We start from the raw sequence: 15,102 nt of genomic DNA on the forward strand, positions 1-15,102 counted from the left end.
AACAAGGAAACAGCAGCCCAGTGTCATGATTACATGAGCCAGCTTTGGAGCTCGATGAACGGGGGTTTGAATCCCAATGCCAGCACCTTCTTGGGCCAATTATCTCACCTCGTCAGGCCTCTGTTTTCTCATCTGCAAATTGGGAACCCTGAGTTCATGGAATGTGAGTCCCATGTGAACTGTCTCAGCCAGGGCCTGGCCCCTGGAAGTGCCTCTTGATGGGCTGTTATGGTGATAGTTTTCATCTGGACCTGGAGGGTTGCCAGATGCACCCCCACCCACCAGCCCTGGAGAGGGTGGGATGGGAGGGTGGAGTGGGTGAGGAGACAAGCCTGGAGCCTGGGCTCTTCCACCCCTGCTGTCCCCCCCCCAGGCCCCCCACTCAGTGACAAAGCCCGTGGCACTTCCTCTCCCCGCCTAGCAGGCAGCCTGGCCCAGCCCCTTTTCTAAGGAAGCACATTTCCTGCCTCCCCAGCTGGGCTGGATGAGTTCGGAGCTCCCTGCCACCGACGGTCAGACTCCAACCAACATCCGTGTCCACGGACTGCCTCCGCTGCTGCCCACAGGAGCCAGTGCCCCCTCCTCGTCGTCCATCATCAGCCAGCCAGCCTCCGACCCCCAGCCCAGACCTGCGTCCCCCTGCCCACTTCTCCTGATCCCTCGGCCGCCCACCGCAGAAGGCTGGAGCAGGGACGCCGCTCCGGCCGCCTGTTCCCTTTGGGTCCCCGCGCGAGCCCACGCCGGCCCCTGCTCCCAGCCGAAGCCCTGCCCCTGGACACCGGATAAGGCCCAGCGCACAGACCCCCTGGTGGACAGCATGGAGTGTGGCTCACTTCCCCTGGTCATTGCCCTGCTGCTGGTGGTCTGCAGCCTCAGCTCCACAAGTAGGTGTCCAGGGATCTGGGGTGGGAGACAAGGCTCAGAGAGGGCAGGGCTTCGCCCAGCACACAGCCCAGGCCTTCCCGTGTCTGGAGCTCACGTCCAGTGGAGCTGGTCTGGTGTCTTGCCTGGGAGGACTGGGGGCTCTGGTCATCCAGAGTTGGGTGCTGTAGGGTGATCAATACCCCAGTTTTCTGAGACTGAGAGGGTTCGAGGGATACAGGATTTTCAGTGCTAAAAAGTCAGGGCCAATCCGGATGAGTTGGTCACCTTAACCCCAACCTCTGAACTCTGTCCTCTCTCAGTTGTGTCCAGTTTCTGCCCAGGAAGCCCAGGTTGCAGACCTTTTGTATCCCCCTCCTTGCTGTGTGGCCCAAGGAGAGTCCCCTGCCCTCTCTGGTCCTTGAGTTTTTCATCAGAGGAATGTGTGGAAAGGAGCCATGTGTGCTCTAGAGTCAGACTCGGGCTCTTCCTCGCTGTGTGATCTTGGGAAACTGCCTTCATACCTCTGAGCCCCAGTTTCCTCATTTGCAAAGTTGGGATGGTAATAAACTTCCCCCTCAGGGCTGTCGCAATGGGTGGTAATGAGTGTGCTTGTTACAGAGAAATCTGGCCCTTTCTCTGCTTCCCCGGCAGATGAGGGTGCAGTTTGGATGAGGTGTTTGAGGGTGCAGGCCCAGGTTAGGAGGCCTGTGGAGGATCCTCAGCCTGGGGGTTTCTCTAGGTGGTCTGAAACTTTGACCAGGGAAGTGGGCCCTGAGGAGCGGCGAACTCCCAGCCCCACGCCTTGCTCACTGTGCACCTCTGCTGTGACCTGCCCCTCATCCACCTAGTGCCACAGGACATCGCTGTGGACACCCCTCCACCTGTCAGGAACTCGCTAAAGGATCCAGAGCAGGAGGAGAGGAGGAAGAAGCTAATTGTGTGAACAGGAGGGTGAGAACAGGAACAGCAGCAGTGGTGGCCATCGCCTCCCCAGCTCATCCCACTCCACAGCATTTTGAAGTTCCCAATAATTGGTTGGAGCCCTGGTGGCACAGTGGTTAAGAGCTATGGTAAGCTATGGTGGGCTATGGCTGCTAACCAAAAGGTCGGCAGTTCCAATCCACCAGCCACTCCTTGGAAACCCTATGGGGCAGTTCTGCTCTGTCCTGTAGGGTCGCTATGAGTCAGAATTGACTCAATGGCATGAGTTTTTTTTTTTTTGTAATCCTTGTTCTCTCTGGAGCCCTGGTGGTGTGGTGGTCAAGAGCTCGGCTGCTAATCAAAAGGTTAGCAGTTCGAATCTACCAGCCACTTCTTGGAAACCCTATGGGGCAGTTCTACTCTGTCCTATAGGGTTGCTATGAGTCGGAATTGACTCGACAGCAATGGGTTTAATCCTTGGTCTCTAAAGCTCTTACCACTGCTCAACTGATAAATGAGAAACTGAGTCTCAGAGATGTTAAGTGACTTAGCAGGAATTTTCCCCTAGGTCTGTGGCTCCCCAGAACATTTGCTTCTAACCACATGTGAGACGGCAACCTTTTTTGAGATGGCAAGCCTTCCTGAGATGGCTCACAATCACCCTGCAAAATGGCCGCCATTATCATCCCCATTTTTCAGGAAAGGAAATGGAGGCTCTGATCTGCCTAAGTTCACACAGATAGGACAGAACCCCTATCTGGGCACTGAGATGTGTCTCCAGGCCCATGCTACTTTCTCCCCACTGCATCTCACCCATTTCTAGCTATGATAACACTCTCTTCCTCTTGGTCATTGGAGAACAATCCATAGAGATATATGGTGTTTGTTTTTACAGGATAGAAGGCAGTATAGTATACTGGTAAATAATGAACAACTGGCTTGGGTAGGGTGCCCTGATTTGTAGCATTTGTCCATTTCCACGGTGTAAGTACTCTACGTGACTGATTTCAAGCTACCAACTCACTAAACTTAGAGCTGGGAAGAGATAAGCAGCATTACCCCGTTACAGGGTATTTCTACCAACAGATACAATAGCCGTAAATAACATTGAAAGCATGGATGTTAGTGAAATGGGGTAAAATAATTAGGCAGTGATGAGTTTTGATATTTATTACTTTCATTTTTAATATAACTTATTTAATTAGGAGTTTATATAATTTAATTAACAATGGCTTGTTCAAAAAAACCCTGAAAATTTATCAATTGCTCTTGCAAGCAGGTCAGAGCTGGTTCCAGCACACCACTGATTGTAGGACTCAAGGACTTTACAAATCACCTAGTCCAACTCATTCACAGCCCGGCAAACCCGGGAGGGCAGATGAGGGTGTGAGCCAGGGCCTGGAACCCAGATCTCCGGGCCTGGAGTGGGAGTGGGAGTAACACAGGCATCCTCACTCAGGCTGGAAGGGGTGAAGACAGCTCCAAAAACGGGTCTGAAAACAGGTCCAGCCTTCTGTGGGCACAACTTGATACCATCTCTCAAAACTATAACTGTGCCTAACTCTTTACCGCAGCAACTCAACTTCCAGGAAACAGCCCTACGGAGATACTTGCCTAGCTGTGTATAGATGTGTGGTCCATAGGTACATGTAACGACAACAACAAAAACCTGGAAACCACCGAAATTCCATCAGAGGGGCGTCTGTTAAATGAATTATTATGTAGCAAAATACCACACAGCATTTAACAAGAAAAAGGCAGATCTATGCGTCTACTGCTGTGGATAGATGTCTGGGACACACTGTTTCCAAACAACAATGATTCCATTTATGTAATAATAAAATAGCAATAACGCAAAGTATGCATAGAGAAAATTCCAGAAGGATGTGCACACACCGTTACTGTTCTCCAGGTAGGGGTTTCTTTAGGGATTTTCACGGTTTAATGTTTTAAGACATACCTTTCTGTTATGTTGGAAATTTTTTTTTTTTTTTGAGAACAAGCATATAGATATATATTTTTTAAAAAAGCAATTTAGCTACAGATTTGCCTCGGCCCACCCCTCAAAAGAAAGAGGGGAAAATTACCCTCCCCAAACTTCCCTGTTAATATTGACACCATTAGCATGTTGATGAATTGCCTTCTAGCCTTTTCAGGTAATTTTAATTCAGTTGGATGAACATTTGGGTATCTTGAGTACCCTTCTCTGTTCCAGAAATTTCTGTGTCGTCATTTGGACTCCACTGCTGTCCCACTGCAGTTCTGGGATAGTCCCTCCCTCAAGTGCCATTGTTTTGCCTAATGAATCTCCTATTGCTGAATATCTAGGTTGTTTCTCCTTTTGTACTGATTATAAATACCACTCTGATGGATGTTTTAGGTAGATGCACCTTTCCAGTGTTTTGGATTATTTCCTTTGGATAGGGACCCAAAAGTGGGGGTGCTGGGGCTCATGGCCTATTCTGTGTGACTGGAATTGAAGAGTGTTCATGTGTATTGATGATTGTTCCCCTGATAATGGGCCAAATGTGTGGCTTGGGCTCCTGTGCTTCTGGCCACTGTGTGGGGGTCTGGGATTCACTGCAGAGGGGCTAGTGATACAGCACAGAGACCCTATATATCTGTCTCTAGGGGCTGCATTCAGGAGCAGCTACTCATTTAACAGGAGGAAAAAGAGCTGGAGCAGGAGCTGTGTGAGCCAGAAAATGTGGGCCCCTGGGGAAAGTGGGGACATGAGCATTAAGAGATCTTCATCTCAGCCAGACAGATGGCGACACTAAGGCCCAGGGGGAGAAGTTTTCTCATGGTCACAGGTGGATCAGTGCTGGAGCCTCTGAGGACAGCTTGGTCCATTGTTCGAGGAGGACCTGAAGGGGCAAGAGGGAGGAAACCACCTGTCCAGGGCCCTCAGTGGTCCAGTACCATGCTGGCCCTTTGTTGCTCTCTGTTCTTAGTTTACAGATGAGGAAACTGAGGCTTGGGCCAAGTGGCAGGTTCAAATTTGAATCCAAACCCAGTATTTTTTCCCTGCACCAGACCAGGGCCCGGACATTTGGTGACCTGGGCTGCGGAGACTTGGAGAGCTGATTGTCCTGGCTTTGGGGCCCCATGCAGCCAGCTCCAGCCCAGACTTTGGGGGGTCAGCCCTAGAGGTTGAAGAGGAGCCTCATCCAGGGCCTGAGCTGGCTTTAATACCTGTGTGTGGCAGAGGCAGAGGGCAAAGATAAGATGATAACCTTTGGCATTTATTCAGCACTTATGGTGCACCAGTCATCGCTCTAGGCATGTTATATGTACTGTCAGGTTAAACCCTCACAAAATCCTTATGAGGTAGACAGTCCTGGGGCACAAGCAGGTGAAAGAATTTACCTTAGTCAACACACCCTAGATGTATGCAGCTGGGACTTGAGCCCTATGCCTAACCATTGCACCATACTGCCTCAGTGGGGATGATGGGGGTCTCCCTGTTGCCTAATCTTCCCATACCAGGCAACCAGCCCCTTCCCTGCCCCTAGAGTGGCCCTCCCACCTACAGCACAACCTCTGGGACCCTACCTCTATCCTCAGTAGCCCCATCAATGCCCTACCCTCTGTTCCTGCCTTTATCCCCAGACAGAATCTCAGAATGTCAGATTCCCAGTAGAACTTGGAGCATGTCTTATCCAACCCTCTCCTCCTCTCCAAGTACCCATGGGGAAACTGAGGGGCCCAGACTAGTGGAGGGTCTCAACGCAGGTCATCCAGCAAGTTAGAGGTAGGCTCAACAAATAAATTCTACTCATGCCTACTCTGGGCTCTGGGTTGGGCACTGGAGATTCAGGGTGGTCTGAACTCTGCCTGTCGTGGAAAAGCTTACATCTACGGGGAGAAGTAGACATACAAAGAAATGAAAACGACCCACCTGGGCTGTGTAGCTCCAGAAGGACATCCAGGCACTAATGGACCTGAAAGGGCAGGGATAGGTTCTGATGGGAGGATTTCCAGAACAAGGTTTTGAAGGATGAATAGAAGTTGAACAGGTGGTCAAATAAAGGAAGACCATTAATCTGGGAAAGGACGTAGCAGGGGCAAGCAGCAAGGCGTGTTTGGGGAAAAGGCCCAGCCTCTTCCCATTGACTGGATATAAATAACTATGACAGCAATTGCCAGTGCCTGAATATTCCCACAGGTTAGCACCCAGCTTAGCACTGTGTGTGTTATCCACATTTATCGGCTAGTTGAGGAAGGTATTATGACTACCATCATTCCCGTGTTATAGATAATAACACTGAGGCATGGAAAGGAAGATGGAAGGTTGCAGAATCAGAATCTGAACCTTTGCCATGTCAGATGCTGAAGCCTGCACTTTTAAACTCCACTCTAAGTTGTGGAGTGTGGTCTTGACCCTGCAGGTATTGGGGAGCCATGTGAGAGGCCAGAGCAGAGAGGAGTGTTGAGGCCTCATTGGTGGCCAGGCCCAGGGGGAGTAGTTGGACTGAAAGCTGGCAGATCTGTGAGGCTATAACTGGATCCTAAAAGAAGCAAAGGTTGGCAGGTAGCTGAAGAAGAAGGGTCAGCCTTTTCAGCAGAAAAGAACCTTGTCAAAAAGTATCCGCCCTGGTATGAAATAATAACCACAGCTGCTGTGTTCAGAACATTTACTGGGTACCTGGTGCTTTACACAGGTTACCTCATCGAACTGACACACAGCCTGAGGAGTGGGTGCTAGATTCTGGAGCTGAAACACCTGGGTTCAAATTCAAGCCCTGAAACAGTAGCTGAGTAACCTTAGGCAAGTTTTTTAACCTCCCTGATACTCTGTTTCCTTGTGTATAAAATGGGTATATAATGATATTACCCACCTCACAGGGCTAATGTGAGGATCAAATGAGTTAACTTACATGAAGTCTTCCTTTGCTCTCAGTAAGCATGATGGAAACATTTGCTGTGATCATTTCTGTTTGCAAATGAGGGAACTGAAGCGGGTTAGGCAATTGTTGAAGATGACCAGCTTTCTAGAGGCAGGGCTGGAATTTGACTCAGGCCGTCTGTCTCTAGACCTGCTTTTCTTGACCACAACCCTGTGTGCCCTCCAAAGGTGCTAGGGGTGGTCATTTGGACAGCTCTGGTGGTGGTTGTGTGCTCATGGGGGTCCATAGGTAGGGCAAGAGGAGGAATGGGCCAGTCCATAGGTGGGGAAAGAGGAGGGTGGCTCCAGGGTCTCTCACTCAGGCCCTGGACACTCAGGTCCGCAGAGGCGCCCCCACTGACCTGGTCCCAGGAGGCCCTGCGTTTCCCTTGGTGCCAGGGGATTGTTTTCGGCTCTGTCTGGGCCCGCCTCCGGCTCCTCCGGGAGACTAGGCGTCAAGGCGTCACACTCCCGCCTGTCTCCCCATTCTCGTCTGCGGGGTGGGGGCGGCCAGGATTCGAAAAGGCCCCAAAATAAATGGACCTCTTATCTGATCTCCCAGCCTGGCCTGTTATCTGATCATTACATAATGGCCAGGCCTGTGGCCTCTCCCGCTGACGGCATGGAGGAGGTGGCCCCGGCAATCCGGGAGGAACTGGGGTTCCTGGAAGTCTGGGGAGGGGGCAGGGAGAGTCTGAAGGGAAGGAGGGAGGTGCTGTGCTGATCTGCAGGCCAGTCCTGGGTCGTGTGGGGAGGAGTGGGTGCAAGACACAGCCTGGTCAGCCGTGAGCAGTGTGGCTTTGGCCTCAGTCTCCCCATTTGTATCAGAGGAGGCTAGGCTAGGTAACAGCCAAGAAGTCTATGTTCGCTAATAAGAAAGGGGGAGAGTGGGGAGCTGAGGGGTTGGAGGGCCAGAAAGTATGAAATCAGCCGGAGAGGGAGTCAGCCCTTGAGTTTATTGGGGTGAGGGGAGTCGATTGGCGTGAAGACGTCAGTGACCTTCTTCCCAGAGGCCCCTCACCTGGAGCCTACCCCTTCTCACTACGTCACCCCACCTCTGAGACTGTTCATTCTTCTACAATGACTGAATTGTAGGTTCAATAATTATATGTTTAAAAACCAGTTGCCATCTGGTTGATTCCAATTTATGCCGACCCCAAGTGTGTCAGAGTAGAACTGTGCTCTATAGGGTTTTCGATGGCTGATTTTTCAGAAATAGATTGGCAAGCCTTTCTTCCAAGGTGCCTCTGGGTGGATTCAGACCTCCAAACTTTCATTTAGCAACTGAACAAGTTAACTGTTTGCACTACCCAGGGATTTAATTATAATATATAATAATAACAGTAATTATTATTATATAATTGTTATATTACTGTAAGACTTTGCCATATGCCAGGTCTTGTGGAATCCTCTCAATAACCCATGAGGTGGGTTCTTTTCTCATTTTTACAGATGAAGAAACTGAGGCCCAAAGTGGTAAAATTTTTCACCAAGGCCATGTAACTTGTAAATGTTGAGCCTGAGATTCAAACCTAGGTCTGCCTGGCCCCAGAGACCTTGCTTTTAAAAAAAAATTTTTTTTTTAATGTACTGTGTTAAAATGTATATAACAAAACAATTGCCACTTGAATCATTTTCACTTGTATAACCCAGTGACATTAATTACGTCCACCATGTTGTGTAGTCATCACCACTATCTGTTTCAAATTTTCCTGTCATCCAGGTGTCTTACTTTTAACCACAATGCCCTAGCACTGTGGAGTCCCTGGCACACTCAGGCCAGAGCCAGGGCAGGGGGTTTATAAGGCCTGGGTCTCCACGGTGGTAAAATGTCCTAATCCTGATCTTATCCATCCCAAGATGGAGCTGGTGGATAGTGTTGCCATGCTGAGGGGCGGCCATCTTATGTCCTTCTCTGACCTCTGGGGGAGCCTGAGCCCAACAAGGTTGTGGAAAGGTGGGGAAGAAGGCCGGGTTAGGCAAAAGAAAGTCGGAGTTTCAGAAGAAGCCACCCTACCCCCTCCTCCTGAGTTGGCGTCAGCTGGATGTGAGGCCAGTCCCTCCGCACCCATCTTTGATCTCCAAGAAAACAGGAAGTGAGCGCGACAAGATGGAGACACAAACTTCCAAACAGTCTCCCCTTCTCTGTCCTCCTTCCCTCCTCTGGAGCCCCCCCCTTCTTCCCCCCACACATTCCTTAGGACTACGAGGTGTAGGGGCCTCATTTCCTCTTCCTCTTCTGCTGGGTCAGGGTGAAATTCCATTCCCTTCCCTCAGGACTTGTGTTTCCCGGCAGGCAGCTCAGGGTAGACTCTGGGGCCTATTCCGGCATCTTTCCTCCTAACCTGGGCTGTCCTTTTGGCTCACCCTGTCTCTTGGAGCCAGGAAACTCACAACACTTTTTGGACCAGAGAGCTATTCTTCCTGGCCTCCTTGAGGCACAAGAAGGGAAGCTTTGTTTCTACATCTCAGCTCCCGCCTTCCTTTGGAGGCTTAGAGGCTTGGGTTAGCATGTGGGCCTGGCCACATAGTGTTGTCAGATTTAGCAAATAGAAATATAGGATGTCCAGTTAAATTTGAATTTCAGATAAACAATGAATATTTTTAGTGTAAGTATGTCCTAAATATTGCATGAGACGTACTAAACAATCATTTATTATCTATCTGAAATTCAGATTTAACTGGGTATTCTGTATTTTATCTGACAACCCTATGTGTAGTAGCAATGAAATCTTAGGCAAGTAGCTTTTTTCTCTAAGCCTCAGTTTCTTCATCTGTGGAATGGTTACACAGGTAGTACCTGACTTACGACATACTCAAGTTACGCAAAACCGCACTTACAACCATCTCCATCTGTTTTTTTTTTTTAAACTTACTGTCAGTAATATGTACTACATGCAGTGTTGCAGCACGTAATTTTCTGATGTTATTCTTCTCAGATGTTCACTGGTAGGTGTTTATATTTGTAATGTTTCCAACTCCCAAAGATTGGATTTATAAAGATAAAATAATAAAAGACAATAAAAATGAAAACCTAAAAAAAGAAAATGTATTTGACTTACATCAGAACCAACTTACAACGAAGTCGTTGGAACAGAATCTCATCTTAAGTCGGGGACCGTTGTTGTTGTGTTCTGTCGAGTCAAATCCAACTCATAGTGACCCTATAGGAGGGAGTAGAACTCCCCCACAGGGTTTCCTAGGCTGTAATCTTTATGGGAGCAGACTGACATATCTTTCTCCAGCTTCCTCTCTCAGAGTGGCTTGTGGGTTCAAACCGCTGACCTTTCAGTTAGCAACCGAGAGCTTAACCACTATACCACCAGGGCTCCTTAGTTGGAGACTACCTGTAATTATACCTCATAGGGTAGCTATGAAGATACAGCAAAGCCCTTAGCCCGTACCCCTTACCCAGTTCAGAAAGTGAGAGCGATTGTCACCACCACACTCTTACCTGGCCCTCTCATGGCTGTGCTTCCCCAACAGGTCTTGCAGAAACAGTCCATTGTGACCTACAGCCTGTGGACCCTGAGAGAGGCAAGGTGACATACACCACGAGCCAGGTCTCTGAAGGCTGCGTGGCCCAGGTCCCCAGCGCTACCTGTGAAGTTCACATCCTCTTCCTGGAGTTTCCAAGCGTGAGTGCCCCATGGCAGGGTCAGGTGGGGGTCTAGGGGAAGCCCCAAAGCCAATGAAATGAAGATGACCATCCCTGTGGCTGTCCCTGGAGCAGTGGGCTGAGTCCTTACCAGGGCCCTTGCCAAGAGGGTGACATGGACATCTCATAAGGCCTATAGGGGATGGCATTTCTGCGGGTAGGATCTGGGATTGGGATAATATTCTGGATGTCACTACAAGATCTAGTTGGGAAGGGCTGGGTTTGGCTGGCGACCGGGTGGAGTGTGGAGAACAGCCAGATGAGTGGCAGAGCGTACCAGGTAAGCCACTGCCGACAGGTGAGCTGCTGCTTATGCCTCCCGATGATGGAGAGCACACTCCTTCCCAGCAGACACAGCTCCACGACAGGCCAGCTCAGACTTAGAGAGAGTGCTCCCCTCAACTGAGCCCAAATCTTCCTCCCTGGAATGTCCCCTGTCAAGCCTCTACGACCTCCAAGGCAGCCCTTCAGATCTGAAGACAGCAATGTCAGCCTCAGAGAGTATTCTGCCCTGGTGAGCCTTCTTGAGGTTCACCATCAGTTTGTCTAAGCCCTTAATAATAACACATTGACTGATAACACGTGGTATGTACTAGGTACTATGCTAGGTCTACTATGTACCAGGAATCCAGTTAAGCATCTGACGTGACTAAGCCTCCAAAGGCCACCCGGCAGCATCTGTTGTTATCCCAGCTTTTCAGAGGAGCAAGCTGAGGCTGACCTAGAGAGACATGCCAAGGCCAGAATTCATACCAGATCCCTGGGGACTCCAGAGCCAGGCTCTCACCTGGCTCTGCAGAGAATCTCGGTATTCAGGTGGGGTCTGGCCGGCCCAGGCTGAAGGCCACACCTGGCTGATGTGGCCTTAGGTCCTGATAGCATCTTAGTGGCGTTGGCTCGGGGTAGTTTTGTGGCCAACCTGCCTTCAAAACTGTTAAACTGCCCTACGTTTGTGCAGTGATAAGAAGATGCCTGGACTACCAGTATCGGGGGGGGGCCTTGCTCCCCACTGCCCTGCCTACCATGAGGACTGTGGGCCTCGATAATCCCCAAACCACAGATAGTGCCAAATACATGTTCACTGTTTTCATGAGCATTATAATTTTTTCAAATTTGGTAATGATATGAAAAATAGGATTTCCCTCTGTAAGTTCAGTTTTTCACTCTGATGTTCAGGCCCCTGTGTCTCCTCTGGGCGACTAGGATCTCCCCAGCCTAATCATCCAACAGCTGGGCCGGACTCAGAGAAAGGCATGGTCTCTGCTTCCAGCGAGTGCCAGGCCTAGGGGACGGGTGTATAGATATGGGGGACAAGCGTGTAGACAGTCAGGATCCAGGTGATTGGCGCATCTGGGGGAGCACAGGGCAGAGCACCACAGCTGCTCTGGGACTAGGCAGGACTTTCCAGACCAAGCAACACCCAGAAGGATGGCCAGGAGCTCACCAGGCAAAGGGGGACATGGGGCCATGGGGAAGAGCAGAGGACAGAGTTTATGCAGAGGCAGAGGGAGGAGCATGGCTGGGTGCCACATTTTTTTTTTTTTTTAATAATTTACTTTGTTGTTATTGAGAATATACACAGAGAATATACACTAATTCAACAATTTCTACATGTATAATCCAGTGACATTGATTACATTCTTCAAGTTGTGCAATCATTCTTATTCTCCTTTTCTGAGTTATTCCCTCTCCATTAACATAAACTCTTTGCCCCCTAAGTTTCCTATCTAATCTTTCAAGTTGCTGTTGTCAGTTTGATCCCAAATACGTGCTTTTTAAAAAAGCGCAATGCTCAAAGCAGACATTCTTTACTGATTAAGCTAAACTATTGTTTGGCTTAAAGAAGACTTCAGGGAATATTTTTAGTTTAAAGTTTAATGAGTATCTCGGGGAAGTAGTTTCAGGTGTTTATCCAGCCTCACTGGCTCCAGAAAGTCTGGATTCCATGAGAATTTGAATTTTTCTTTCACATTATCCCCCTTTTGATCAGGATTCTTCTATAGAAGGGTGCCACATATTTCACATCACCATAACTCATGTTATATTCCAAGAATCCTAGAGTTCATAACCACAGAATCTCCATGTCATGCTCTGCCTCTTCCAGACAGCTCAGTCTAAATAATGTCCAACTTCTAATCAAGGAGCCAGATTTCAAGCTTTAAGACTACCAAAGACATTTGTTTGAGGAGGTGGTGGAGAGAGCTGGGATTCAGGAAATACAGGATTCAGTCCCAACTGTCACTGGGGTGCCCGCATCCGCTCCTCCCCACTCTCTAAAAGACATATTTCTTGTGCTCAGGGGCTCCCCTAGGAATCATGGAGTATCTGAATCTGGCCCAAGGCTGACATGTACTAAATAGATGCTTGTTGAATCTGTGAATGTGTATATGAATGAATGAATGTGTACACTGCTATGTGATCTTCTGGGGGTGGTTTAAGAACATGGGCTCTGGAGCCAGACAGGCCTCAGTTTGGATTTTGGCTCCACCACGTACTGGCTGCATCACCCTGAGCAATTACCTTGCTGAGCCTTGGTTTTCATGTCAGAAAAATGGAGACAATAACAGTACCTACCTCCTGAGGTTGTTGTGAAACATAAATGACAAAGTGCAGGCAAATAATGAGAGCTCAGAATGGCTGTCGTTAAAAATATATGGTAGCTGCAATTGTTATTTTTACCTCTCCTCTCTGGGCTCCATTTCTCACCCATCGATCCCCTCATTTTCCAGCACGATACAGTTTACAAAGCATCTTCACACTGGTCGTGTGGACTGATCTGATCCTCAGAGATAGTCACTACTAGGCAGATGAGGCAGGGGCCATGAAGCTATTTTCAGAGGGGCCAACTGAGGCCTGATGAAAGGTTGTGCAAGGCGGAGCTAGGCCTCTCACCAGGTGTCCCTGGCCTCCCTGCCCCAAGGGCTGAGCCCATGATTCCACCCATCCCTACTGCTGTGACCACTGGTTCTCTGAGAGATCCCTTCCTCCCTAGGCAGACCCAAGAATGGGGTCCACAGTGTGACAGCCCCCCTCAGCCAGTCCTCACCAGGTGTCTGCTCTGTGCCCAGCCTGTGTTGGATGCTGAGGATGCAGAGAAAAGGCAGCCCCATGGGCCCGGCCTTGAGCCACTCACAGGCCAGTGCAGAGGCAGATGTGGCATCAGCAGCCCTGGTGTAGAGTGATGGAATCAGCAACGGGGGGTTCAGGGGGTCCGGCACTGAGTGTGAAGGAAAAGGGGCATTAGGAAGAAGATTCCCAGTGTCCAGATGCACACAGAAGGGTAAAGAGCATCCCAGGCAGGGGGCATAGCATGAACAAAGGCCTACAGGCAAGAAGCAGGGGCTGCCAGTGGGGGCAGTGTGGGAGGGTGGCTGGCTCAGCTCCCAGCCCAAATCCCTTCCGACCTATGGCTACCTTCTTCAAACCCTGGCAGCAGAGAAATGGCTTTCCCATCTATCCCTGCATGACCTCAAATCCTCCAGTTTCCTGTGGGTGGGTGGCAGATGAGCTGTGGCCGCCAAGAACCTCAGGCAAGAGAAGTTCAGTGTTATGTGTGTGTTGGGGAGGTTTTGCAGACAGACGAGAGGGGACCGCCGGGCAGGGGCTCTATCTCACTGGGTCCCTGAAGGGCAGGCCGGAGCCTAGATTCCGGGAGGGGGCCCAGGGTCACATCCTGACCTGCAGAGACAGGAAACCAGCCGGGTGTCTCAGTGATTCCTGTCAGGCTGACTACTCTGATCTTCCGCCTCCCTGCAAACCCCCAGGCGGTCAGGCTGGGGCAGAGCTGGGCAGCCTCTGATTCAGCCCACTCCTGGGGAAACTCAGGGGAGCCTGGGGACGCCCCACCCACCCCCAAGTGGACAGAGCCCACCAGGCCCTGGCACTGACACACTTCTGGCCAGAGGGGCAGGCGAAGCTGCTCAGGCAAATATGGGAGTTGTGAGGGGCCCCAGCTCCCTGAGACCTACTTAGGGGGCTGTGGAAAGCAGTGTAGCCCTCAGACCTGGGCAAGGGGGCCCCTGCTCCCAGCCCCACAATTATAGCCCCTCTCTGGCCCTCTTCTAGTTGCATCCCTTCCCTGCGTGAGGAAACCCATGGGACCAGAGGAATGTACCCACCTGAAGCCTACACCACTCCCCTTCCAGACCATGCTCTGGGTACCAAAATCAAAAAATCTGTTGTTGTCAAGTGGATTCTGACTTATGGGGATCCCAAGTGTTATAGAGTAGGACTGCTCCGTAGGGTTTTCTTGGCTGTAACCTTTACAGGAGCAGATTGCCAGGCCTTTCTTCCATGGCACCATTGGGTGGGTTTAAAATGCCAACCTTCAGGTTAGTAGTCGAACTTAAACCACTTGCACAACCCAGGGACCTCTCTGGGTACCAAGACCCCAGAATTCCTTACCCAAATGGCACTGAGCCTCCTCCCAGGGCTGCATGGGACTCTTTCTGTTCTATCCTCTAGAGAGGGCTGCATGACTGGTGGAAGCACCCCCAGGCCTAGATGATCAAGGGTAAGTATGGCAGAGCTGGAGCCCTGGCTGCGTAGTGGTTAAGAGCTCTGCTGCTAACCATAAGGTCAGCAGTTTGAATCCACCAGCTGCTCCTTGGAAACCCTATGGGGCAGTTCTACTCTGTCCTATACGGTTGCTATGATTTGGAATTGACTTGACAGCAACTTTTTTTTTTTTTTCTTATGGCAGAGCTTGGGTATGTGGTCCTGGTTGTCCACGTGTGTACATGCGTGGGCCCTTGGTGTGTAGTCAGAATCA

The 15,102-nt window shown here is 50.1% G+C and overlaps 1 protein-coding gene across 1 annotated transcript in view; it reads left to right on the top strand.

Moving 5' to 3' along the window:
- The first annotated feature begins 450 nt into the window (after positions 1 to 450).
- ENG (endoglin) overlaps positions 451 to 15,102 on the top strand; it is a 38,646-nt gene continuing 23,994 nt past the window's right edge. The window contains exons 1-2 of the mRNA XM_003407442.4: positions 451 to 884; positions 10,160 to 10,311. Of these exons, the coding sequence (XP_003407490.2) occupies positions 485 to 884; positions 10,160 to 10,311 (552 nt within the window). The 5' untranslated portion in view covers positions 451 to 484. The remainder of the gene's footprint in view (positions 885 to 10,159; positions 10,312 to 15,102) is intronic.

This window comes from Loxodonta africana, chromosome 9, assembly GCF_030014295.1.
Source record: "Loxodonta africana isolate mLoxAfr1 chromosome 9, mLoxAfr1.hap2, whole genome shotgun sequence".
Taxonomy (NCBI): domain Eukaryota; kingdom Metazoa; phylum Chordata; class Mammalia; order Proboscidea; family Elephantidae; genus Loxodonta; species Loxodonta africana.